The 27,949-nt window shown below is 50.9% G+C and overlaps 1 protein-coding gene across 1 annotated transcript; it reads right to left on the bottom strand.

Annotated features, from left to right (window-relative positions):
- Positions 1 to 235: 235 nt before the first annotated feature.
- Positions 236 to 27,924, bottom strand: LOC122385456. The gene is made up of 13 exons (XM_043373753.1): positions 27,847 to 27,924; positions 26,878 to 27,042; positions 26,203 to 26,264; positions 25,233 to 25,360; positions 23,784 to 24,305; positions 22,110 to 22,169; positions 8,855 to 9,017; positions 8,539 to 8,683; positions 5,620 to 7,807; positions 5,198 to 5,340; positions 4,645 to 4,916; positions 899 to 1,148; positions 236 to 552 (listed from the first exon to the last, which is right to left on the bottom strand). The coding sequence occupies exons 9-13, from the start codon at positions 7,798 to 7,800 to the stop codon at positions 441 to 443; spliced, it is 2,958 nt and encodes a 985-aa protein (XP_043229688.1). The 5' UTR covers positions 7,801 to 7,807; positions 8,539 to 8,683; positions 8,855 to 9,017; positions 22,110 to 22,169; positions 23,784 to 24,305; positions 25,233 to 25,360; positions 26,203 to 26,264; positions 26,878 to 27,042; positions 27,847 to 27,924; the 3' UTR covers positions 236 to 440.
- Between the last annotated feature and the right edge of the window lie 25 nt (positions 27,925 to 27,949).

Raw genomic sequence — 27,949 nt, 5'->3', positions numbered from 1 at the left:
TTGACCAAACCGCGTGTCATTTAACCTCAAATAATTTAAGTTGAAATTACGATAAAATGCCGGATACAGGAGTTTAGAACAGTTTAAGCTATATATCCAGTGAAAGTCATGCTGTGCCGGTTTTTTATTATCATTTATGTATTTTTGTTTCACTTGTGTTTTCATACTCATCGATCAATTGACGGAGCCAATGCATTTTGGGTTTGAACAGCATCCAGTTCAATAAAAAGGCGGCTTAAAAAGCACTTTCGAGCTATGCTTGTATTTCCAAAAAAAAAACACATCCTTAATACAGGGCTCCAGAAACTCGAAAGCCGCTCATCATAGCTGAATCACTGGCCGAGTAAGGCCGGGCGTCGAGGCGTCGTGCGCTGTGACTACCTTTGAGGGCCGGCAGGGCCGCGGTCTGCCGCAGCACTCTGTATTTCTCAGTCGCAGCGCTAGTACGACGGTCGGCTGGTCAGCGAGTCGAGAGCGCTGCGGATCCACGGCATCAGGGCCACCACGTCAGCGTACACTCCGGGAACACCGGCCTGGTGGCAGTTGATCCCCCTGAGGAGCGAGAGAGACACCGGCCGCTGAGAAGGGGTGGGTGATACATACTACCAGGTATACTACCAGGTTGCTAGCGCAGTTTAACAATAGCGTTTTACCACCCATGAGTACCATATCTGGGTTGAGCTTTGATCCGTCAGGTTTGAATATAATGCGTCTAATATACATCATACACATCGAAATAACTTCAAGGTCCCAGCGAGGTTACCTTTTGCGGTCTGAAAACCAGAACCATGTTCGCTATGCACCCGTAACTAGCTCCAATGCACGAGTTTGGCCAGTCCCATTCGCCCGGCTCGGGAAGGAACGAGACAGAATAAGCGGTCGGCCGTGCGGCACTCACCAGGCCACGATGCCGACCTGGACAAAGGTCTCCTCGTCGTCGTACTGTGCCGACGTGTCGCGGCAGACGAGCGGCGAGCCGCCGTCGCCCAGGCACGTGTCCACGTTCGGTTCGCCGCCGGCACACACGAACGTGTCATGCAGCTCAAACCACTTGCTCAGCCGAGTCTGCCGCAACTGGGTCTGACAGCGACCGCTCTCCACCGTGCGCAGCGGCACCTTCTTCAACAGGTTCGGGTAGAAGGCATTGTCTGCGGGCAGGGGAGGGATGGACATGATGGTGGAAGAACTCATTCATTTGATTTTTGAAGTTATGTGTAAAAATAACACGTACCACCGTGAGATGTGTTGCAATGTCGTTGTCAGGCAGCGCCAGACAGTGTTTACATACAGTGCATGGAGTTGCCCTGGCAAACATTCAGAGCCGAGCAGAACCACCGCCGTGTGCATGATCGATGGCAGGGCGCCTTATGTAAACCAAGGTGTTGCATGTGTCCAAAATCCAACTCCATCTCCTGCCAGAATCGTCGCCTCAAGAAAGCTAAATAACAATTGTCAAAATCATTGCTGGAGGACATGCTAACATCTGCCACCAGACAATGTACGATTTGAGCCTTCGCGCTTATATATTTCACGATCCATGGGCATTGGGCATAAAAGTTATTTGTTCATCTGAGGGGGAAGCACGGGGAACTCTGATGTGATTGCCCCCTTATGGCATCTCATGGAACTAAAACTTGGGTCTAAAAATGCAACGTGCTTTTGATCAGAACAAGCCGGCAGTACCAACGCCTCAGCTGTCAGGCAAACCGAATTTCGAATGGCAGCTTTTCGAATAATAAGCATCCCAAGGATACAGAAACAACGTTACTTTCCAGCAATAGCCATGGCTTAACGCCTTATATAATTTCAATGCCATCCACTTATAGCGCAGCCTCAGCCTGCCGTCGACCTTGAACCCTAGTCGTCGCCTCGCAAAGGGGTGGCTGGCGGGGTTGGGCGAAGTGGCCATAGCCGGCGAAGCAGTCACGGCCGTGTTTGTAGCTAAGCAAAACATGTTCCACGTACGGAGTCGGAGTGTTTAGTGCACTCCGTCACACACATGCCACACTCACACGTGCAAAGAGCGTGTCGTTGAAAGAACGATAAGGCATTGCCCGGGGCTGTCCGGAATGACGGCGAACTGAGAGAGGCAGGTCACGCAACGGGATATTTAGGGGCCTGTCCAGCACACGACGAGGGTTATCGCGTTGAATTTGTCACAAGTTTTACGTTTAAAATTATACCACTGGGCCAATTTATCATCTGCACGCCGATTAAATGCACGCTAACGACACACATATTTTACACGTAACGTATAGAAAGTGTAAATAATTCAATGATCGATTTCTTACATACAGGGTGTCCGGAAAAAAGTTTACCCATGGAAACTTAAATAAATTCTGCACTTTTAAGAATATCTTTACAATTTTCACACAACATTATCACACAAGACTATGAGAAGTGTATTCCATAATTTTCAAGAAAAATGGTTTATTATTGTGGCCGAAATTGCATAACGAAAAAAAAACGTGAAAAACGCACACAATATATATCCATTTGCACACGCATAGACAGTGCAAAAAACATTCATTCATTGACAGAATCGCAAGCCTAGCCACGTCAAACATTAGGCATCACTTCAGCAGTGTTCTGGTGTATCTTGTTTAGTGGCTACTGGCTGAGTGTTCGAAGTGCTGGCCACGCCTATTCAGACAGACGCTGATGCGGCGTCGGAAGTGATCCACCGTGCGTCGGCACACGTCAGTTAGACCCCAAACCCTGTTGCACGATTGCACTCTTAACCCGCGCCCTGATGGGGGGGGGGGGCATTTTGGCCCCCCCTGTGGTTTTTCTTAAATAGCGAGAAAACGGCGGCGCGCAGCGCCGCCAAATTTTGGGTACCTTACCGGACATCAATTTGACACCTTCGCACAAAATTTCAAGTTACAGGTCACCTCAGGTCAGGAGTTATTGAGGTCAAACTGAGGTCATGTTCGAGTAAAAATGAGCAAAAAACATGACATCTTGAAACGCTCACCAATTCTACAGTTAACAAGCAATTTTAAAGTTCTTTATGTGGTTGTGTAGAGAAAAGACGGCGCTACAAAACTGCCATCTCGGATTTTCGAAATTTTGGGATTTTGACCAAAAAAAATCAAAAAAATTGATTTTTTTTAGAAAAACTCAAAAAATTTCCAAAAATTTTTCGAATTTCGAAAAAAACCGGAATATAAGTGATAGTCCCTGCGCTCTTCGATATACATACCAAATTTTAGATCGATACCTCTTTTTTTTGGCCAAGTTATAGCGAAAAAACTGTTAAAAATTGATGACGTCAAATTTTTGAACTCAATTTTTAGCAATTCTAGACCTCGTAGCGCAAAACGGAGACCACCATTGAACTCCCCGTGACGAGCTGCATCGAATCGATACCCATTTTATGCAAAAATACCAACTTTGAAATTTGACCTAATTTGACCTGACCTTGACCTGACCTTGACCAAAACGTGACCTAAGCTGGCCCTAAAGTCTGTCTGACCCACATAATCGCATTTGTCATGTAAAATGGACCATAAAACATGCATCACACGACACTTTCATATTGTGACCCCCCAGTGACCTGACCTCTGTGACCTGACCTGGTATCAGTGACCTCAAATAGCAAAATATGTGTTTGAAGAACATTTCCCCATCGATGATTTTCAATGAAATGCATTTAACACGATTTTACAACGCATTTCTCGAAATGCCTGTAAACGGTGAAAATTCGACCTTTGACCTGACCTGTGACGTCATCGGTTTGACCGAGGTCAATGAAATTGGGTCACAAGGTAGTTCCCCGTTGGGGCTATCCAACACCGTTTACCGCTTGTCGCTATGTTGCGTGGTTCTCGAGATCTGAGGGGGGGGGGCCAAAATGTCCCCCCCCCCATCAGACCGCGTTGCTCGGCAGACCCCATCTGGGCGCGGGTTAAGCTCAGCGATTTAAATTGGAAAAGGCTGTCTTGCTGGGATCATCAGAGAGTTTGCAGTTGAAGCGTTTGCTGAACTGAGTTTAAGCTCTTCGGTAAGACTGTGTTTTGGCATAAATTTCGACACATAAAGCGTATGGCATGTTTGTTGGCGCATGGCATGTCAGTCAACGTGTGCGACTGAAAGTTACATTTTCGATGAATATGTGTGTATTTTAGAGCACGTGCACTATTTTCACGTGCTGGCTTGCACCTTAACTCCTACATACAGTTCTGTCAAACATCTGTTACAAATGTTCACCACGATGACATTACGAAATGAGCCGGTTTGGAGCGCCAAATGTGCTAAATTTTCAAAGTGCTATTTGACCTGTGATACTGAAAGAATATTAATGAAACTTTGTCCACTAACTTCTCATTCCTTTGTTGAAGTGCCCTGAAATATTTAGCCACGTACTACATAAATTGTAAATTTTATTAAAGATTCTTTGGGTAAACTTTTTTCCGGACACCCTGTACATGGGTCTGATACCCTGGCCCTTGCCCTATCCTTTGAGACAGCACAACTATGTTATCGACCTCTTGTGGTAAGGCAAGTGTTGTCCACTGCAGTCTGAATCGAATCCTCTGTCTGAATCGAAAGTAAAATTATTGTGCTCACATGATCCCTTCTAAACACGGAAAACATCGAACCCTACGCTCCCGTCTGGGGCTGGCCCGACACCTCACTCACCAAACGATTCCTGGCCCCAGCCGGTGGCGTAACAGTCGGCAAAGTCGATGTGGTGGTCACCATCGTCGGGCAGGCAGATGGTGTTGATGTGGGCGTCGGTCTCGACAGGTGACTCGAGCCGCAGAAGTGCCACATCGTAGTGGAGCGAGTCCGAGGCGAACTGCTGGTGCACCACCACCTCAGCGACGGCGCGGTCCTCGTGCGGGTAGACGGTGTCGGCGTTGTTGGTGTCCCATTCGCCAACTCGAGCCACTAAACGCTCGGCGCGGTACCTGCAGATCAGCAGCGCACCGGTATTAGCCGGGTACTAGACACAGTACAACAGCGTGTCATGAAGAGATACCACGCTAAGCCTGCCACAATCGGTAAAGGTTGGCAGGCACACTTCTTCATCACAGCAGACAGTCATCAGTACGGGGCGCTACTGTCGAACGTGAGATCACACTGGAGAAGGAAGTAAGAGCATAATCAAATAGCGTAATGTAGTACATACTACCTAACTGCAATTGCCCCGCATCAGCGACGTCAGCCAAGTGTAGGCAACCCCGCTCACTTGTAGACGCAGTGGGCGGCCGTTAGCACAACGTTCGGTGCGATCAGCGAACCCCCGCAGAGGTACTTGTTCTTGTGCGTCTTGCCGGAGGATGAGACCAGCCTCAGTGCCACCATCCAAGGGAACTCGCCGAGACGAGCGGCCTGAGACAAACGGTAACGAATTAGTCAATGGGCTGTTCCTTTTGTCAATGGTTCCAGCAATGAGTTGTGTGCAATAGGTTCGGCAACGCCATTAGAGGTTCCTTTAGGATTCGCCGTATGTGTTTAGGTATTCTTATTGAGAGAATTTGCAGATACCAAAGCATTTAACAGTGTTGACTTAAGCACTACTTCCATGATGATTAAATGCCTACTGCCCTTGCCGACGGTAGCATGGATACATAATGCCTTCAACATCAGGGGCAGAATGCCATGGCTCACCTCTCCGGAGACGACCCGCCGGTCAAGCCGGATCGGGGAGCGGGTGCCGCAGCCGAGCGGTCTCCAGGAGACGGGCTGGCGCCGGTCTCGGTGTCGGCAGCACACGTGGCCCGGCTGGCAGCGCGAGTCCACCGTCGCCGCCGTGCCGCCGGCCGAGAAGCTGCGCACGCTGATGATGCCCACGCCGGAGGTGTTGATGAGCCCGTCCTCGTCGCACAGGTAGTCGGGCACACACTCGCACTCGGCCAAGCCGTAGTGTGAGAGACCGCCAGTGCTGCTTAGGTGCACTGCCGAGCCATCGGCGCCGGCCGTGACCGCCTCGGCGTGCTGCCCGGAGACGTACAGCGAGGCACGCCCGTCGCCATCGACAGACGACGCCGCCACGCTGGGCCCGCCGCCGCTGGAGCCGCCATGTGCGGAGCCGGCCGAGGCGCCGTGACCCGACTCGGTCGAGTAGACGCTGCGAGAGGCGCTGGCTACCCTACCTCCACCCGAAATCGCTCCTCCGGCTGAAGACGAAAGCACCTCAGGAGACGCCGAGGCGTGTCCTGCGGTGAAGGACGGACCTCCAACGGGACCGGTTGATGTGGAAACGCTCTCAGCTGCGGAAGAGGCGTCTTCTCCTGACGTATGGGCGCGGCTAGCTTGAGGATGCGTGCCACTGCCGATGCCGCTACCCCGACCACCCTCAGCTCCCGTGTGTAGTCCCGATGAGGAGGGGAATGTTTCGACGTCAGAACTAGAGTGGCCAACATCGGTCTGCTCCGAGTATACTTCCTGTTGGACGGTCTCATCGTGCACGGTGACGGCGTGCTCGTGACCGCCAGCCCCGTGCACCTGGTGTCCTGCCGACAGCGCCACACCAGACGGGCCCATCGAAGCGGAAGCGTGGCCGGACACCCCGGACACACGGGTTCCCGAAGAACCATAGCCAGATGACACGCCAGTGACTGAGACCAGGATTCCATGTCCCTGACCAACGGTGCTGAACGGTCTGATGGCCTTTTGCACTTCGTCGCCACCCACATGTTCGAACTCGGCAGCGTGCGTCTGGGAGACTCCGGTGGCGGTTGATCCGGTGCCACTCACTCCCAGTCCTCCTCCTACGCCGACCCCCGCCGAAGACGCTCCGCCCGGCACTATCCAGGAGGCGTTGAAGGAGGTCGCGGGCACGCAGACCAGGCCGCTGCTTGCTGCGTCTCTGACAATGATGCGCGGCGCCTTCACTTTCGACGAACCAAAGTGTTGGCTGACGATGAAACGTGCGTTGTTGAGAATATAAGAGGTTGATAGCGTGAGTCGAGATTGAGAGGCAAAGAGCGCAAGTTCCTTGATAGCAGCCTGTGCTCGAGCATACGCCTCGCGCGCGCTCTCACGGGCGTCGGCGAGACCAGACTGTGCTTCAGAGTAGGCATCCTGCGCGCTCGCATAAGCCTCACCGACGCTGGCATACGCACTTTCGTGGGCTTGCTGTGCAGTGACGTAGGCCGAGCCTACGTCAGTATGAGCACTTTCTTGCGCCTGTTGCGCACCAAAATGAGCTGCGTGTAGGGTAGACCCAGCTTCTTCGTGCGCCTGCTGTGCTCTGTAATGGGCGTCACCTATGGTAGACCCAGCCTCTTCGTGCGCCTGCTGCGCACTATGATGGGCGGCGCCAAGGGTAGAACCCGCCTCTTGGTGTGCCTGCTGCGCGCTAAAATGGGCGGCTCCCAGAGAAGCTTGCGCGTCTTCATGTGCTTCTTTTGCACTGAAATGAGCAGCGCCTAGCGAGGCATGCGCATTCTCGTGTGCCTGCTGTGCACCGAAATGGGCGGCACCTAGGGACGCGTGTGCCCTCTCATGCGCTTGTTGGGCGTCAAAATGGGCGGCACCTAGGGTTGCGTGAGCACTTCCATGCTCCAGTGGCGCGCTCAAACGAGGGCCACCAATACCGTGCGCATGCTGGGCAGTCTGCTGTCCGTACTGGACAGATGTCTGGTCCACAGAGCCGCTGTGCACGACTTTCGACGGACGGTGGATCTTTGAGTGACCGCGGCCTGAGTGCCCCCTGTGAGCGCCATACCCTGACGGGGCCGGGACGCTAGCCCCACCGGACTGAACAGGGTAGCTCGGGCTGTATGCCAAAGACACAGTACAAAACCATGCCAGACAGGCCAGCACAGCCGCAGCAAAGTACTTCATCGCTGCTCTGCAAGTCAAGGAAAAAGGTCAGTCATCGTGGAACATGCGATGCTAAAAAGAAGACATTCTCCATAGCCGAAACTAATCTGCGTAAGAGCCCGCGGAGGGGGGGAGGATACGCCGTGCCGTCCATCATTTAGCTGCAGCTTCGGCAAGAAAGCGAGCGGTCTGTCTTTTCAAGACGCAGCGACTGGTCCCCAGGTCTCAGGTCAAAAGGTGACCTCTTAGGTAAGGTCAAAACACGAGGTCGGGGATCGAGTTTGGAGTAACGCCTTCTCCAAAAATGGTCGTGTGGCAGCGACTTTGGCACAGTCTCATTTGTCTTGTCCAGCAGCGTCATAAGGCATAGGACGTTCTATTTGCTTGGGTAAGATTATGTTGGGCGTTCACCTCTGTTTGAAGTCTGCCTAAATCCACTCAGAACACATTTATCAGGAGAAAAATCGCCAGCTGCCCCCTGTAGCGGTGTAATATTTTTTAAATTGATATATTCGTATTTCTTATTTTCAAAACACCAAAAAAAACATCGATTTGCTCATAACTCAGCATTTTTTTTTCTACTAAACCAAGCGAAAATTTCACATGCAATACAGAACTGACGTAGAAGCTAGGTAGGTACATGAAACATGAATGCTATAACATTATTAGCTCTTGAATTGTCGCGAATAATTGGTGGCCTCCTCCGCCAATGGCTACTAATGGCAGTGGAGCAGACGATGTGATGATCTGCCTACTTACCTACCGGGTTGTCCCACGGCGGTGACGATCCGCTGACCACTGACACCTCCGCAGCCACTGACGTCTGGCAGCGGGTGGCAGCAGCCGCCCGCCTATATACACAGCCGGCCGCGCTGACGGCCACACGGTCTGCACTGCACGGCTCCTGGGAATGCCGAGCCGCCAATTGACGTCAAAAGTAATCGAATTTACCGGCTAAACTTTCTGCATAATGAGAAACCGATGATGTTCTTCTGTCATACAACTGCGTAAAGCTGAACGGCTAATATACAAAATTTAACTTGGATTATGCAAAACCATGTTCACAGAAACTTACCTTCATATACACGGGCATCCAGAAAAACTGGCAGGCTTCGAGTCTTCCAAAAACACAATCTTTGATGCAGCGGTCGTCTCACAGAATATTGGTTAAACCGTTTCACAATTCGCCTTCAATGTCAGCACTCAATGCTGTTCCTGCTTTGAACCACGGGGAACACCTCGAGGCAGGAAGTTTGTTTACACCTCCTCCGTCTAACTCGGGTCCTGGTCCACGCCACAACAGAGGGCAAACGGCGTTCGAAAGTTTGCCAATTGCCAAAGCACATCAGAAAGTATCTATGTCAATAAGTAAGACAATGTTGGATTACCTAACACCTAGTGTAATAAAAGTAGAGATTTGTTTGAAGGTAGCCATGCGTATACTCAGCACGGGTGAATGTTTTATCCCTAGGGCACTTATGTTTAGGTCATCAACGTCTCAACTCACTTCTCCTCAAGACCAACCAGCCCAACACTTAAGCTCGGAAAATCATACCAATAAGACAACAGAGTGACTGAGGACAAGACTAAGTTGCATTTAGAAACGGACAGTATAACGAAAGTTAGCTCAAAGCTCCGAAAGCTCCGTAACAATAAATGCAAGAAACTTGTTCCCCCTACCTATTCCTAAAAACTATAGCGGCTTTCTAGAATAGATCTAGACAAAGTCCACCGATGATTTTGAACGTGTGCATGGGCGATCCTGCCGCGGCCGAGCAGCCGGTATGACGTCGCCTGCCGAACGCTCGGCCGGCTCGGGTCGTCGTGTTTACTGAATGCAGACGGCTGGGAATCCACACTCACCGCCGCACGGGCCTGTCTGTTTATCCAAAAATATCACAATATAGACTCGAGTCGGAGCGCCAGCTGTCACTATTCAAAAGCAGGGTCACCGGAAAGCAGGGTCCAGCATCGTCACCGAACGTTATCCTCAAAGACGCATCTCGCATAATACCCAATACAATGTATCAACAGAGTGGTACAAAACGTCCAGCACTTAAGACCTTCTCCTCCATTATTCTTATAATAATTAAATATAAACAAAAACATATTCGTCGGTCAAAGTTCTTAACGAACAAAACTCATATGGTATTAATCCATCATTAAGTCAAGGTAAAAGTCGCAAGATGCCAAAAGAAAAGGGAACCTAATAACTATCTCTTCCCGAAAATGTCGACACAAACTAATAAAGGGAATCGTCGCATCTTTATTGAACACTCACTGTGGCGGGATACCGGGGTCGTGGTATCCCGTCCCCGGCGCCGATGTTAGAGACGGTACCTGGTCCGGGCTGTACCGGGCCCCGGACTGTACCGGGCCTCACTGTCAGAGGCGGGACGACAGGGGGTCTGGGGACGGAAGGACCGGGTGGGCTCTCGCGCTGTGTGACTGGGAGTGTGCGGTGGCCCGTCTCGTGTGTGCAGTGGCCCGTTTCGCGCTATCGGACAAATACAAGCTATTTCGGCTTTACCATGGCTGGAGACGAGGTGCCATCAGTGTCCGCGAGTGCAGTGAGCGCGGGTGCCTTGGACGTCCGCGTGATAGCGGAGTTTGACGGCACCACAGACGTGGTAGAGTGGTGGACCCGCGCGGAACTGTTGTGCGCCCACCGTGGCGTGGACTTTGGAGCGGTGGTCCCCCTGCGTCTCACCGGTGGAGCCTTCGCCGTGTGGGCTCAGCTGCCGGTCGATCATCGAGCCTCCCTGGCAGCCGTCAAGTCTGCCCTCTTTGCGGCGTTCGCCCTGGACAGCTTCGCGGCTTACGATGCCTTCGTCACTCGTCGTCTTCAGCCGGGCGAGTCCGCCGACGTCTACCTGGCGGACCTGCGGCGGCTGGCTGAACTGTTCGGTGGCGTGCCGGACCGGACTCTGTCCTGTGCATTCGTGAACGGGCTGCCGGACGCGGCAAGACAGGTGATTCGCGCCGGCTCGCGCGCCGAGACGTTGGACCTTCCCAGCGTGGTCGCGCGAGCGCGCGCCGTCCTCAGTGACGACCGCGTGGCAACGGTGGCGGCGGCGACGGCAGCGCCTCCACGCGGAGGGGGCGGAAGCCGCGGTGGAACGCGGGACGCGGAGGCGGTGATGGCGGCGCGCGTCCCGAGACGGCCGCGCTCGCGCCGGTGCTGGGCGTGCGGCCGGCTGGGCCACCTGGCGGCCGGCTGCCCGCAGGGAAACGGCACAGGGAGCGGTGCGTCAGCGCCAGCGCCGTCTCCTGCGCAATAAGAGGTGCGCTGCCCATAATCAGGTTGCCGCTGAATGGAGGACTCCGAGACGTGCTTGTCGACACGGGTTGTACGCATAACCTCGCTCACGTGGACATTTGTGATCAGTGGGACCGGCAGCGCTTGCTGATCACGACAATGGGTGGTCACGCTGTTCAGGCACTAGGCGTGGGAGTCGTGACGGTTGGCCGCGTCGGTGGCGACAGTGTCTTGCCTGTGCTAGTGGTGGCGTCGCGGCCAATGGGTGTGGACATGATTCTCGGAATGACGGGCATCTCCGCCCTCGGCGGAGTGAGCGTGAAAGGGCCGGGGGATGTGAGGATCGACGCGGTTTCAGAGAGGGTCCCAGTGCGCCCGGCGGGGATCAACAGAGCAGTGGCGCGCCCAGGTGGTGTCGCGGGGGTGGCAGTGCGCTCGGCCCCGGCTACGCAAGGACACGGCGGGGCAGTGGCGCAGCCAGGCGAGGCGCCGGCGGCGGCGCGTCCAGCCCGGGCGGCGCAGGTGATCGGCGGGACAGTGGAGCGCCCAGGCGGCGGCGAGGCAGCGGCGGCGGGCCCGGCCCGGGCGGCGCAGGTGATCGGCGGGACAGTGGCGCGCCCAGGTGGTGTCACGGGGGCGGCAGTGCGCTCGGCCCCGGCTACGCAAGGACACGGCGGGGCAGTGGCGCAGCCAGGCGAGGCGCCGGCGGCGGCGCGTCCAGCCCGGGCGGCGCAGGTGATCGGCGGGACAGTGGAGCGCCCAGGCGCCGGCGAGGCAGCGGCGGCGGGCCCGGCCCGGGCGGCGCAGGTGATCGGCGGGACAGTGGCGCGCCCAGGCCGCGGTGGCGAGGCGGCGGCGGCCGGCCCGGCCCGGGCAGCGCAGGCGATCGGCTGTGCAGCGGCGCGCGCAGGCGGCGCCAAGGTGGCGGCGGTGGAGCCGGCCAGGGCAGCCTCGGCATCGCGCGGAGAGGGGGCGGGGCTTGGTAGCGCCGCAGCGACTGCGTCACAGGACCCGGCCGGCCCGGCGACCGGGCATACCATGCCCGGGCCCAGAGTGGGCGGGGCATCCACCGCAGAGCTAGTGGCCGACGCGAAAGACTTCACGGCGAGGTTCGATGTTAATACACGCAGTTGGACAGTGGCCTGGAAGTGGGCGGACGGAGTCGCACCAGACTGTCTGACCAACCGGGTCGCCGAGTACCGCGTGCCACCGTCAGCGCGGCAGGAGTATGACGAGGAGCTCGAGACGTGGCTGAGGAACGGCTGGCTGCAGCCCTACAATGAAGCAGAGGACGGTCCGCCGCGCGGCCTCGTGCCCTTGATGGCCGTCCCACAAGCAAAGAAGGTGCGCCCTGTACTGGACATGCGAGAGCTGAACGGTCACGTAGCTGCATACACCGCCGACTCGGACGTGTGCGCCGACCGCCTGCGGAAATGGCGCCGCCACGGCCGGCGGGTGGCCGTCGTAGATCTGCGGCGAGCGTACCTGCAGCTGCGTCTCGACCGGAAGCTGTGGCCGTATCAGACAGTGATCATCCGTGGTGAGCGATTCTGTTTGACCCGCCTTGGTTTTGGACTTAATGTAGCGCCGGCCGTGATGAAGGCGGTGGTGCGGCTCGTCATGGCGCAGGATGCAGCAGTGGAGCGCGCCGTCTGTCCGTATGTGGACGACCTGCTTGTGGATGAGGCTGTCGTCAGTGCTGAGCACGTGGTCGAGCACTTTGAGCGTTTTGGGCTCGAGTGCAAGCCACCGGCACGCGCCGAGGACGGCGCTCGGATGCTGGGACTCCACGTGCGGCGTGTGGCGGGTGAGCTGCGGTGGTCTCGTGACAGTGCTGTCCCCGACCCGCCCGACCGTGTGACGCGCCGATCGGTGTTTGCATGGTGCGGCAGGCTGGTGGCGCACCTCCCCGTCTGCGGCTGGCTGCGACCCGCCGCCGCCTGGGTGAAACGGCGCGCCAATGCCGTCACGCGCGGCTGGGATGACGTCACGACCGACGCGCTCCTGCAGTCTCAGATCTCGCACGTGCACTCCCGGCTGCTAGCGGCGGACCCGGCGCGGGGCCAGTGGTGCTGGACCGGGGATCAGGCAATCGTCTGGACAGACGCCAGCTCGATCGCGGCTGGAGTGGTCATCGAGACACCGTGCGGTGGCGTGATGGAGGACGCCTGCTGGCTCCGGCCCGGCGATGCCGCAGCGACCCACATAAACATGGCCGAATTGGATGCCGCCGTTCGCGGCTTGAACCTGGCCGTGGCGTGGGGCGTGACAAACATCGACCTAAGGACAGACTCGGCGACAGTGCACCGCTGGGTGGACGACGCGCTCAGCGGCCGCGCCCGCCTCCGGACGAGAGCGGCCGGTGAGATGCTAATCAGACGCCGTGTCGACCTCATTCGACAGCTAGCCAACGAACTGGAGCTCAAGGTCACCGTCACGCTGGTTCGCTCGGAGGAGAACCTCGCCGACGCCCTGACGCGAGTGCCGAAGGAGTGGCTGCGTGACGAGTGTGAAGAGAGCAAGATGTCGGTGACGGCCGATGACGGAGCCGGCGACTCGGCCGCCCGTGGGCAGGTGGTCGTTGGTGCTGGTGCTGCAGATGCCGTCAGGTCGTCTGTGCAATCGGTGCACGAGCGGGCCGGTCACCCTGGCGTTCGTCGGACGCTGTTTTTCGCGCGGCGAGATGTGTCTCGAGACGTGACGAGGGCTCTGGTGCGCGCGGTCGTGACGACTTGTGATGTGTGCCGATCGATAGACCCGGCGCCTGTGCGGTGGCGGCACGGCTCGCTAGAGGTGGCGGCAGTATGGGAGCGCGTCGCGATGGACGTGACCCACCACCAGGGGCGGAGCTACCTAACCGTCATCGACTGCGGGCCCACGCGGTTCACCGTCTGGCGCCCGCTCGGCCGTGCCGACGCAGTGGAGGTCACCGACCACCTGGAACAGATCTTCCTTGAGCGCGGCGCGCCCAAAGAAATACTGGCGGACAATGACACGGTGTTTCGGGGCCGGCGACTCGCCTCGCTCGTGGCACGGTGGGGCATTGCCCTGAGATTCCGCGCCGTGCACGAGCCGGGCGGCAATGGCGTAGTGGAACGGTGCCATCGAACTGTCAAGGTGATCGCGGCTAGGAGGCGGTGCGCTGTGTCCGAGGCCGTCCACCTCTACAACGTCACTCCTCGTGACGGCCGGACGGCGGACACCGCGCCAGCGGCCGGGGTGTACCGCTACGCGGTGAGAGACTGCGTCCGCCCAGGGCATACGCCAGTCGATACCGACGGGGATGGCGCCCAGCCTGCGCCAGCGCTGACTCAGCCGACCGACACCCGGCTCCGGGTAGGGGACCGTGTGTGGGTGCGGCGCCGCGGCACCCGCTGTACCGAGACGTCTCGGCGCGGGACGGTTACGGGCGAGCTCTCAGAACAGGTGCTGGAGGTGGACGGCGTTCCGTGGCACGTCCGTAGCCTGCGACCGCGGTACGAAGCGTCCTCGGACAGCGGGGATGACAGTGAAGAGGCCGACGAATCGCCGCCACTGTTCGTTGGCTCCCCGCCGGCCGCACTGCGAGCTGAACATGACGCGCTGAACGGGACGGCGCCCCCCGATGAGCCACAGACTGAGTCACACGGGATAGATGGGACGGTGCCGCCTGGCGAGGGGTCGGAACCGTTTTCGACGGAAGGGGAGCCGGCGGAAGCGGCAAATATCCCCCCGCCCCGTCACAGTGAGCGTGCCCGGCGACCGCCGCCGCCGTGCAGCTGCTGCACCCAGCCGGAGTGATGACTCTTACGTGAGCGGTGAGCACATGTGCGTTTGATATTGTTTTGTTTGTTTGTATTGTTTGTATTATGTGTTTGTATTGCCGTATCGTGTGTTTGTATAATTGTATGTATGATTCTTGAAAATCAGGGGGAGGTGTGGCGGGATACCGGGGTCGTGGTATCCCGTCCCCGGCGCCGATGTTAGAGACGGTACCTGGTCCGGGCTGTACCGGGCCCCGGACTGTACCGGGCCTCACTGTCAGAGGCGGGACGACAGGGGGTCTGGGGACGGAAGGACCGGGTGGGCTCTCGCGCTGTGTGACTGGGAGTGTGCGGTGGCCCGTCTCGTGTGTGCAGTGGCCCGTTTCGCGCTATCGGACAAATACACTCACAACAAGCAGATGCCAACAAGATTATGAGCAATGCGAGACGGGAGGGCCGGTGCCCAGAAGCGTGATGAAGATGATACCTATGACGATCGATGCGTTAGCACGCCACACCCAGGATAAGACCAACGTCTCACTACCACCATTTTCAGTCCTCTTATAGCGCAAGTTATGGCCCTTTCACACGTAGCAACTTTTCCGGTCGCCGGCGACGGCAACTGTCGCCGGCGATCGCCAGCGACCGGGGTCAGTCGCCGGCGATCGCCAGCGACCGGGGTCAGTCGCCGGCAACTCCGCAGTTGTCGATATCAGCTGACCAGTCGCCGGGGTGTGACGTAGCAGTCGTGTCAGCCAATCATTGAAGAGTTGTCGGCGTTGCCGAGAAAGTTCAATTTTTCCAACATTTTGAAGTCGCCGGCGACTGTTCTAGCCAGCCGCCGCTCAACTGTCACGTGACCCGCTTGACCTTGAGTTGGCACCAGATATTGCGCTGCTGACACATGCAGCGGCGCAGCTTATTTTACTGCATTATTCAAGGTACTAAATATTTGGACATGTTTTGCAGGATGATAACTAGCGTCTAGGTAATATTGGAATAATATTTATTAGATCTATTATTGAAACAATACATAATATCAATGAAAATACAATCAAAGTGCGATTCTTCTACACTGGAATTCAATGCACTCAAGCATAAAACTGAAAAGTGATGTGTACTTGCAGTTCCTCCATTTTTCCTAACGCATCAGCCAAGACTACGAGTGCTGCAGATTTTGCTCACCTGTCTTGTTTATTCAACTACAACCCTGTTCTCAATAAATGAATAACTTCGCTGTAACGACATTAGCATTGAAGGAATGGTTGGTGGTAAGCATGGGACAATCACAGTGATTTGTGGTCACACATTTGAACCGTGCTTTGTATGTGAAAAACAGAAAAAAGGCATTCTAGAAATGTAGCAGAAATTCAAATGCCAGAAACGGACCTGAGGAACGGCGAAGCCTACCACCCACATAAAACATGCAGGCTTTCATTATGTCAAAAACAGATGCTGTATTGTCTAAAGCGCTGGATTGGGGAACACAAGTGTACCCCCCCCCCCCTATAACAAAATGCATTTTTCCACACAGTGGATATCACTAAACATGGCGAGGTGACAGTATATGACACCATACGCGCGACCACATAAAAATGCAGCACGCGCGGACACGGGGCAAGGACGGTGGCACAATATGCCGATACCCAAGAAGACACAAGCCTAGGTCAAAGGTGACAATACTGTGACAGAAATCTTAAAATCAGCCTAGACACAGCTCACTCTTCATGGCCGTTTTTATCGAAAATAGACCAACAAAACACCAAGGCTCCTTGGTCCAAAACTCAAAACTCGACATGCCGCTCCAAAGGCCTTGCAAAACAGCGCACACCAACAACGCATAATAGCCAGCAACGCACACGACAGGATTTTCGAGGCCCGAGTCGTCAGCCGCCGCCGCCGCCGCCGCCACCTCCCGGCAGCTGATTGCCGATCGTGGCGACCTCTTTACTCTGGCAGAATCGACCCTACCGAGCGGCGACAGCATTCAGAAGCAAAATGACAAATGAATTCACTGCACTTATGTCAGAAAATCGAATGCACATGCCATGGTCACACGCGGTGCCGTCCACGGGGCCGGCAGAAGCTGCACACTGTCACCGAACACCACCTGCACCTTGGACGCAGTATTTGAGGGCTTGGCGGACGCGCGCCCCCTCGCGTGCGGTATTGGCATCAAGGCCCGGACACGAGGGAGCACACTCGGCGCAATCAGAGCACACCGTCCGGGGCCGTCAGTGTCGATCTCCTGACCTCACAGAAAGTTGTGCAGCACACAGGTGAACGCCGTCAGTGTGGTGACTGGTGCGCAGCACACCGTCCCACGGAAGATCGTCTGTGGGCCGTGGTGCAGATGCTGTCTCTAGGCAGAGTCAACAGTGCAGTGGCAGAAGTTGAACATTCAGCTGCTAGACTCCTTTTCGGGTCAGCAATGCCGTCGAGTTGGCCATCAGGTGGTGTTGCAGAATCATCAGGTACAGGGACCCGCAGTTGCTTCTGTACACACTAGTATTTCAGCGTATTCTTTGCCGGTGACACCGTTGGAGGCGAATTGGGAAATGATTGTGTGCTTATTAAAACCACCATCTGAAGGGCTTTAAACTGATGTGCTGCTCTCCTAATTCAGTGAACTTTTTATGGCTATATCAGCAAAACATTGTTTTGAGCGGTTTTTCCTGCCCCATTCCTTCTGAAACCTGGAACCGCTTATTCCATTTACTCCTGCCATCTGACGATGGTCGTGCTGACTACTAGTTCCGGCGCTAGTTACTGCTCCAGTTTTGCACCCGGCACAAACTCAGGCGGCACCGGGCCGTGGCTCGACCATGGGGAGGGTCGGACCGAGCCGACTGCCTGGGGCGCGGTTAGATCGGACGCCCTACTGGGGAAGGGGACGGGAGTGAGGGGGAGTGGAGGAGGTGGTCACGTGGTCCGTCCAAGCTCGCAGACGACCTGACCTGTCCTGCGCCCAGCCATGTTCCGTGATCCAAAATGGCACGAGAGCTGTGGAATGCCTGGAGGAGACGCTTCGAAAGCGAACTTCAGCAGCATTAATTTACCATATTCTGTGGAGATAAATTAATATTATCTTAATGCAGAAAAAATTGTATGCCCAAGCTGTATAAGCTGTATCTTTTTAAAAGTTGTAAATATAATTATTTTAGGGACTTATAGGTTTCGTATACACAGTGAATTGTGTTACAATAAGCCGTTTCGCTGTTATGGTTACTAACTGAATCTAGTTATCCTTTTTTCTCACAGGGAATGACAATACAATAACAATACGAATAAAACCAGACGTTTCGCACAAAAAAGTGCCTCCGTCAGTGGCAAGAAATAAGTAATTAGGCATACATGTTTTCTTTCGATAACATCGATGAAGTAGTTATCTTTATTTTTTAAAGATATATTTTCAACAGTTTTTTAAGCACATCATGGAAGGTTATTATAAACATTTGTGTATTTTATCGGCAACCCGGCTGGCCAGACCGAGACGGTGCCGCATTTAGTTCTCATCGATGTTAAACCTATACACTCATTTTTCTCCACTGACGAAGGCACGTTGTCGTCCGAAACGTTTGGTTTTATTTGCATTGTTTTTTTATATTGTCATTGTCCGTGAGTAAAACATACTCATATGGACTGGTCTCAGTTCATATAGAAATTGTTGCACATTCATCAACACAGATAAAATGAATATTAGCCCTCACCACACATATAAGTAGAGGTAAGTAGACTGCGCCCGCTGTTTTACACCATTAAATCGCGGCAAAGCGAAGGATTGCGACGATTCTTTGGTGCCCTGGAGTTAATCAATTTTACAACTTCCCGGAAAATTAAATAGCCTTATCATTTTTGCATCTTGTCTGAGAGTTTTAAATCCCTGAACCAAATAACCTTTAACCTGTGATTATTTTTCTCAAGATCATTTCAGGCCAGAATAGCAATTGAAAGTCAGCGCACATCTTCTGTGTGTTTCCATAGTTGTTTCGTGATTAGCAACGTGACAACATGTGAAATATATTATCTAATGTTTGTCTCATTAATTGTTGTGGGTGCCAAGGTCACGTGAAACTCAGGTTAAGGTCATTTACTTGAAATGATCTCGGTTAACTTCCTTAAATTTACACCTTTTTACTATGGTTTTTAGGAAGTGTTGGTTTGAAATTTAGCACCCATTTTAGCATTTGAAAACTAGGCATACTTAGGTATCAGTTATAGTGCCTATGCAATATGTTGCAAGGCTGTAAGTGCTGGTTAACATTCCATATAGCCGGCAGAACGCCTAATGGGTGATCTGGCGTGACCCGTCCTACCCCAAATGCTTTGATACATCATCTTTGATCAAAGCAAGTGCAAATTCGGAGTCAGAAGCAAGCCAAGTCCCAGCAAACTTCACTTGTAGAAATTCTAGCAGGACCCAATTTTCCGTGCTTTTGGGTTATTAACCTGATCTGGGAGGTCAACCAGTGACCTAGGATCTCAGCATTGACCAGGACATAAAAATAATTGGCTTTTTCTCGTCAGCGATGACGGACCCTCAAATCATCGGATTTCTCTCGTCACGAGCAACACGCCCTTTTTTATTTTTCAGCGAAGCTCTGGCTCTTTTTATCAAGGGCCGAATGGCTGAGGGTTTCTACGCCCCTCCGCTACATGTAAGACGCTGAAAAGAAATGCCTAAATAGGTGAGGTTTAAATATCGATTGCTTTTTAAGTGCCGAAGCCCGAAACACTTTAATTTACTTCGATAGCAGTTTTTAAGACCAACGAGCTCGAATAATATAACTTTGTAAGCACCACATAAAATGAATCGTGAGAGAAGCGGCTCAAGATTAAGGAACTATGAGACACTTAATAAAAAAACGGCATAGATTAGAAACTGCACCTAACTTGCACTGGTTTTTAAACCTTTTCGTTGCAGACTGGTAGATTAAATTTTAGGATTGATTTCAGCTGATGCTCAAATGGAGCTATTCATTCGTTCATTCATGCGACCATCCAATTCCATTCATAAAAGAAGCCAGTGACAAAATTGTTCATTTTAGATAAGTGTGAAATACAAACTCAATAAAAGTTTAATGATACGGCAAATTTGACAGCTTTTACAATGAACAGACAAATAACTTTAACGAATCAAGGTTGCGAGCCCCAAATAGGGGAGAGTGAGGTATAGATGAGCCAAGGCGCAAGTTTAGCCACCCCATGTTTCTTGCAGCTCCTATGTCCTATGGCGCTGATTGACTTGAGCTTCCATGTGCCGTTCGCTTACGATGCTGCAGTCTTTCACGTGAGACGGCAACGTTCTCACGCTCAGCACCCGGTAACATGTGGTATCGCCCCTGATAACTAAGACATGTTTGGCTTTAAAATGAGATTGTTGTTATCTGCGGTGCATGGTTATTTTCCTTAGCGGGTGTCATTAATCGAAAATGGCCACGGGTGGGGCAAGATGAGCCATTTTCACCTGGGGGAAGATGAGCCGGATAAGCCATTGTTGTCTCCGCTGTCGAAAACCAAACTGAGCTGCGCTTGTTTCTGCTGAATAAAAAAGGTAGGAAATTGTTTTTCTTTGTTGATTACACAAGTTGTAAGTGATTTGCAGATTATCTGAAGGATAAAATGATTTCTTCCGTGATAGAAAACTTGACGAGTTATTGGAAGGCTTAAAACAGTTACTTTTTGATGGAGGAAAAAAACTTTGCCATAAGTATGTATGCCATGGAGTAAATAAAAGAGCCCACTCTTCGCCGCACCCGGGAAAAGAAGAGGTTCGCTTTTTCCATCCATGCTCAACTTTCCTCACGACGTGTCTCAACTTACCCCGCCCATGGGGTAAGATGAGCAACGTGCAAGATGATTTTTGACGTAGCCTTTCAGTACAAAAATAAGCGGTATGAAACATTTCTGGCCACCATTACATGCGCAATGACCACTCTGTCCGTCAACCCGTAAACGCAGAAAAATGATCAGTAAGTTAGCCTATAGCTTACGAAAAACAAAAGCGGCTCAACTTACCTCATTCATCCCTACGTTACACAATTGAGGGCCTTTTTTAGGCCATCACAGTATTTGTCAACAATTGTTGTTTGGGGAGCTGGGGAGGGTGGTTACTGGCTCATAAACTGTCCCCCCCCCCCAAATAAAAGAAAACGAAACCGATCATCCGCGAAAAGAACTATTGAGCTCGAACCAAGGTGACGAATCGATTTATAGGTATGCAGGATGACTAACGATGCCACTTTTTGACTTCTTGTGTCAAATAAATTCCATCATCTGGATAGCACGTCAACATTCTATTTGACATTTTACAACAAACGTATACTATTTGGCGCGACTAGCCTCATAAGTGGTCTGAAACTAAAACCGTTTCTTCGCAATTAACTTGGACCACGTCATCCCAGCTTATGCACGACAAAAATAAAATAATGCTTCAGGATCACTGGCCTGAATTCGAATGCTTAAAGTTTACTCAAAACCGGTGTGGCTGAGGCACTCTTCGCTACATCTCGTGACGGCCACCATTATGTTGCATTTTTCGGTAAGCTATAAGTTAATAAGGAAAGGATTGGTGAGTGGGTTGAAAATAGCCCCCCTCCACCCCCCCGCTCCTTCTTCTGGAAACATAAGTAATCGAAAGATCTGGCGATGGTTTATCCACCTCCTCTGCCACCGCGCTGCGAGGCCTCGATTCGCTCGGTATGTGGCTTCCTGAGCGGTCCTCCCCGGAGGCAAGGTGAAAGGTCATGGCCTGTATCAGAAATTTATACGTTGCTGAATATGTTTTATAGTTCTTCCAAGGCCTTGGACACCGTTTTATTATATCGGATAAACATTGCACTTTCTTGTCAATCAATACATTTAAAGAAAACTTGACCATAATCTTATACTGCGGCAATTGTAGTTCTGCTTACGGTTTCCTCTTTATGATACGGGCCACCACCACCTCCACTGCGCTGGAGCTCTGGCGTTCTACCCCTCCCCGCTACGGACCGGCCCTCGGGCTAGGTGTGTTAGTACTGAGCGCAAACCTGTAGTAGTCACGTGACTTTCATTCACGTAGCGGGAACGGAAGCTATAGGCGATACCAAGGACGGGCTCTGGGGAGGCAACCGGCGCGGAAAAATAGCACAGTTGTAGTTTTGGAAGAATATCTGTTGCGGTAAGAGGAATTATACAAAACATACTTGCTAGGAGCAAACATGTGTTATTCCTCCATACTTTGCGCTACATTTCCTTTCTCCAATGGCCAGCACTTAGCAAATAATAGCGCAATTCTAAATTGGTAATATATGTGTACAGTAGCAACTGCGGGTCCCTGTACCTACTCTTGATCAGGTACATCAGGTACAGAACCTCTTGACTCATCAGGTAACGCTGTGACTTGTCTGCCAGGCACAGAGGGCGGACATGTCAGAACATACTTGAAATATATTTTTTAAAATCATTTTTTAACCAAAAGCTCTGCAAATTAGGAAACCTGGAATAGGCTATTGCTTAGCATCATAAAAACTACCCAAATACCCAAATCAGGTTAGGCTTGGTTTACCCAAATACCCAAATCAGGTTAGGTTTGTTTTTTACACTTCAGGCTAAAATGAGAACTATCTTAACATCATTTTCCTTGATGTAGCATTGTTGACGCTTTTTTGTCTTGCACAATTGGCAATCAGTATTCAGTGACACAGAATTGGAATTTGTGGTTCAGGAACCTAGCATTATTTCACACCTAGCATTTTAAGGCAGTGCTCATTCTTTTTGAAAGCAAGTGTATTTTTTAATATAATTTTCTAGGTAATTCATTTCCTACTGAATATGGTTATGAGACCATTGTAACTAATTTTGGTATTGTTAAGGCAGCTGTAGCATGAGTGGGCATATGCTGTAGAGACTGGAGTGATTAAAGTCACTAGAGGCTTGAGGGTTTTTTTTTAGACATTATGCAGCAGCCTGGGGATATGCAGAGGCAAGTCTAGGCACCACCAGAAGGGGGACAAGCAGTCAGCACAACACACAGCGGGCACAAGGGGAGAAGATTGTAAAAAACTTTTGCCTGGATCCACCTCTGTGGACATACTCAGGCATGCCTCTGTGGACATCTCCAGGCTGCTGCATGTAAAAAAAAGTATCAAGCCTCTAGTGACTTTTTCCACACTGCAGCAAATGCCCGCTTTTTCTTGGTCTGCTCTACCTTCCTCCAATTATGAGTTTTGTGTGAAAATGACATTTTTACATTGGTTGAGCTTGTGTGCGCATGGTACACATAAGCCATGCCGGCAGCATTGCTGCAATGAATAGGAAACAGCTCCAAGGCCAAAATACATACCACCTAATCTAATACCTTGCCAAAATACATGACATACCACCTACTGTGCATACTGCAATTATTTATGTACTAATAAGCCATGGATTATCATTTGCCATGTGAGCACGCACACACATGCGAACCCAATGCGGATTAAGTTTGGCCTGGATTGTTTATCCATGGTACCAAGGAAAACTCCAGCAGAAACAATAACAAAACTGCAAAGCTACCTGTTTGATTTTGATCATGCTAATTAATGAGCAGCAATATAATATTTTGTTGCTATCAAATATTTCCTTGTGTCGCACCAATAGGTAGGCAAATAGCTGACTGATGGGTAGGCACTTTGTCCTCAAGGGCACTGATACTGAATGTAAACAATGTTCTTGTGACACAACAAGCAAGTTTTCATTACCTTATGAAACTAGTGTCAATTTCAATGTCATTAAAATATTCAATTTTGATGAAAAAATACATATTTATCACAAATAAAACTCATGGGTGATCATGGGCAAGTGCGCCACAAATGAAATGAACCCTCCAATATTGTCGAATCAAGCTTAAATTCAAGTCACAACAGCTTCACGACAAGCAAACTACAAGATATTAATCCCTATGCTACTGTGCAACAAATTTAAGGTAGCCACACCAACCAATTTAGGAAAAAAATGCATCACAAATCACCTAACCCACTCACCAAGGACAAAACTGTCATGGCGGCGTCCGCTGCTCGAGAAGAGTCGCCGGCGACTGGCCTGTGACGCGGATCTGACGTCACCAGTTGCTGGCGATTGCCCGGCCGTGGCCCGGCGATCGCCACCGACTTGCTTACGTCATACCTACGTCACACACGATCGTTGGCTGGCGGTCGCTGGCGGTCGCCGGCGACTGCTGCTGTCGCCGGCGACTGAAAAGTTGCTACGTGTGAAAGGGCCATTATAGCGATACACAACATACACGACAGAAAAGAAGCAAGTCTTTGTAAAAACACGTGTGAATCTATTTGACATCCACCGCGGCCTTGGAGACGCCCTGGTCCCGTGCAGCGGTCTGCCATAGCCGGTCGGTCAGCTTGGCGGTCGAGAGCTCGTCGGGCCGCATGCTGAAGGTGATGGCCGTGGTAGGCGCGCTCGAGACGACGCCGCGCACCTCGGGTCCGGTGTGCTGCGAGTCGAGCCGCATGTTCCCTGACACACGGTGGTAGACGGAGAACGTGGCCCTGTGCGGCACATAACAGTGTCACAAGGGCGGGCACCGCCGCGCCGGCACCCGCCGACTGCAGGCGTGGCGCCTGCAGTCGGCAGTGGCACCACGACATTATATGACAATGGACATAAATGAAAATTGCAGTGAGCTTTGATGCACAGGACTTATTAAACACACTCCACTGAAACGTCAAATCTTAGGTAGGTGCGCTATAAAGCAATAATAATGCCTACAAATCAACATCCACCACTTTGTATAACTTCCCGAGTGTTGAATCGGCAATGACGTGATTTTAACCTTATTTCTGGATGGCCCATGTGTTCTTCAGATTTCCTTGTGTAAACATGAGTAATAATAAAAAGAGAAAATACCGCAAGTAAGATGATGCTAAATTTCAATCCATCGCGTAGAGGTAAGCGAAAAGCGGAGGTAAGTCGTAAGTTTTATGAGTCCTATGCATATTATGCAGAAAATAAAGAGAACACTGAACAGGTAAGGAGGTACTGTTAATGGCGTCAACCACCAGTTCGAACAGATCTAGCTAACTCCACAGCCAAGACCAAGGCGATAAATACCCCGGGACCAGTTTTACCAACAGAAAAAAATAGCATCGGCTGCGTGTATTTTGCCCCAGGCATATCGTCCCAAACTTCCCTAGCCATACGAGCGAGAACAATATAACTTTTGATGAAAAATATCAGCAAACCTGAGATGTGTTTTCACATCAGCAGCTTTTTTCGCGTAGTTGATTTGCCTTGTGGAAGAATACGAAATAAAAATATCGGTAGCCGCTATTTTTTTTTTTTGTTTGTTAAACTGCCCTCGGAACTAGAAATGACCGTGGAGTCTATCTCACAACAGTGCATTTAACACTTCACAGCAATCTGATCATTTATCGCATTTATATACGTCACAGTTGCAATAAGATAGTTTAACTCACTTTTCCCGCTCCAGTTGCCTGTATTTTGTAGTCAGTTTAGCTTCCTCTGACCTCTGCTCATTCTGTAGCTCTGAAGTCAAGAGTCTTATCTCTTTTCTGGCCTCCGATATGTTCTGCAGAGTCTTCGCCTGTAAAAATGTTTAGGTAGCAAGAGAAAACTTCCAATGAAATGCTATGCTTGATTATCGCTGCTTACGTTCAAGTTACTAAAATAATTTACCTATCGAGGGGCGTCAACGTTCCCTCATCCGTATCGACGTTCGGTAAATGCGAAATCCAACTAACTCCACCTCAGACAATGGGCATTCCTCTCAAATCCCGCACCACGATGCAGTTGCTCGAGCACATGCTATGCTTGCATGCTTCCAGAATTCCAACAAAATAGCGACGGCGCTAGGCCCGCGCCGGAGAATGCATTTGCTCTGATAATTCAATGTCGGAATCAGCGTGCAAGCAGGACCAATAGAAACCAAGTGCAAAACTTTCCACCCAACGAAGCTTGACCTTTACGCCAAACATAGTTGGAATAGGTAAAACTCTCGAGACTCTAACCACGACCAAAAACTGTCCATTCCGACTGATTCTGACTCCAACTAACCAAATATGATGGTGTTGAAAAATGACCTGAAAAATGCGCATTGCGCATGTTACGGTAGAGAAATGATAGTGAAACAAGGCCAAAAATGAAATATAATATATTTTCGCCTTATTTCACTATCACTGCACTTACACCGTACCGTGAGCCTAAAGCCATTTTTCAACACCTCAACATTCATGATAATGCTCAAAGAAGCCATAGGTCACCTCCACCAACTAAGCAGCCTTGATTAACACCACGGAGCGAAATGCGATATGTAGCCAATACTATGTTATTTCAGGACAAATGATTCACGTAGCTGAAGTTATGTAATGTTGCTGGGATACCTTTATTGGTAGCAATGGAGGCAAGTGTCGCTACAAGTGAGCTTACCTTCAAGTCGGTGTGTTTCTTCAAATCGGAATCAACATCGAGGTTCATCTTCCCAGATAACTCTAAAACAAAACATTAGAGGTTGTTGAAGGCATGATTATACACTGAAATATATGTCTAAAAACTGAAAAACTCAAAACTGAATTGAGATGCATCCGCTAATGAAATACCACGACTGATAAGTAAGAACAAAGAAGTGAATAATCCATATTAGAAATGTGGAAATTCACAATGGATAGAAACGGTGCGCACGGAGATAATCGCTAAACAAAATCGTATATATGATGCTAAAACCTTTAAAAAAGATCAACAGAAAAAGAAAAACCTGTGACTACCAGGAGCATTCAAGAAGTTCCCGGCCGACCATGAAGGAGCAGAGATACGGCATCGACTTATTGGACCAAAAATGTTTATAAATTCAAATAAGCACCGTTAAGACGAAACATTCAGCGCAGCGCTTCAAGGAAGAATTGTTTTCTTAATAACTATTATGACCCAGTACAATGATCCCATATTTAAAACCATCATAGGGCAGGTTGGTTAGTGGCAACGTAAGAGGACATCCCAATAACACATCATTGAAGTTTGAACACACCGCGTTGCAGGTCAAAATTCCCACTCATTCATGGTTGGGCCCCAACTTTTTGAACACCCCTCATACATGCGGCAACTTACCTTTTGTATCATTTTGCACAACACTCATGTTGTCAAGAAATAGCTTGTCATTACAAAGCGTGTTTAAAAGCTGAGGAGTGCTTGAACTGCTCGTTGGCTTCTGTAGTTCAGTCAATATATCATCCACAAAAGCACAAATGTCCTCAGAAGTCATTGTGCCTGAAACTTCAAGAGATTATTGTAAGTTGGTTGAAAAAGATATGTAGGTAGGTACATATGTATAAATATTTGTAACTGGTGTGACAATGAAAGCCTAAAAAAAAATCGCAAATAAATGACAACATTAAAGATATTGTATCAAGCAAGCATGAGGGTTAACATATCGCAACATAAGAATAAAACAACTGATATCAACAGATTGGGTGAGACACTATGGGCAGGGGTGCGGAGCCGGAGCCGGAGCCGCCGGAGCAGGCATATTTTGCCCAGTGCCGGAGCCGGAGCCGGAGCCGTGAAACAATATAGCCCGGAGTCGGAGCCGTCAAAAAAGGGGTGACACCAGCTCCTTTTTTTGAAGAGGAAAACAATATTGACCTAGTTCGGTTTGACTGTTCAAGGCAGTAAAACATGCCGTATTCAAAATATGAAAATAATCTTGTTATGCAAATACAGAAGCAACGTGCACCAATCCCATCGTCTTTTTTCTCCCACCCGTATCTTATTGCATAGGGGATGTACTGAGCATTGGAGCCGGACCCGGAGCCGGACCATTACCAAATTTACTAAATTTGGTAATGGTCCGGCAATGACATTACCAGGCAACGTTGAAGCAAAGTAGCTTCAAAATCTTAAATTGTAAAGCTCAAGCTATTGTGTTGCATCAGCATAGGTAAATTTGAGATGCGTTTCGCTTTTCACTGGTAAAATCAAGTTCAATGAATTCATTATTTGCATCTTTAACGGCTATGTAGCCTTGTAAAATATCAAAAAATTATTTGGGCACATGAAATTCCATAAAACCGAGCTAACTTCGGATCAAGCTTCGGATACTTTGCACTACAAAAATCGCGAAAATCCCGCGCTGCCCGCGCGTATGGAATGAGTCAATTTACATTTACTTTTAAATCAAGGT

The sequence above is a fragment of the Amphibalanus amphitrite genome, unplaced genomic scaffold, assembly GCF_019059575.1.
Source record: "Amphibalanus amphitrite isolate SeventyFive unplaced genomic scaffold, NRLGWU_Aamphi_draft 000015F_arrow, whole genome shotgun sequence".
NCBI lineage: Eukaryota > Metazoa > Arthropoda > Thecostraca > Balanomorpha > Balanidae > Amphibalanus > Amphibalanus amphitrite.
The sequence above is the reverse complement of the archived record's forward strand: the minus strand, read 5'-3'. Positions and strand labels throughout refer to the sequence as shown.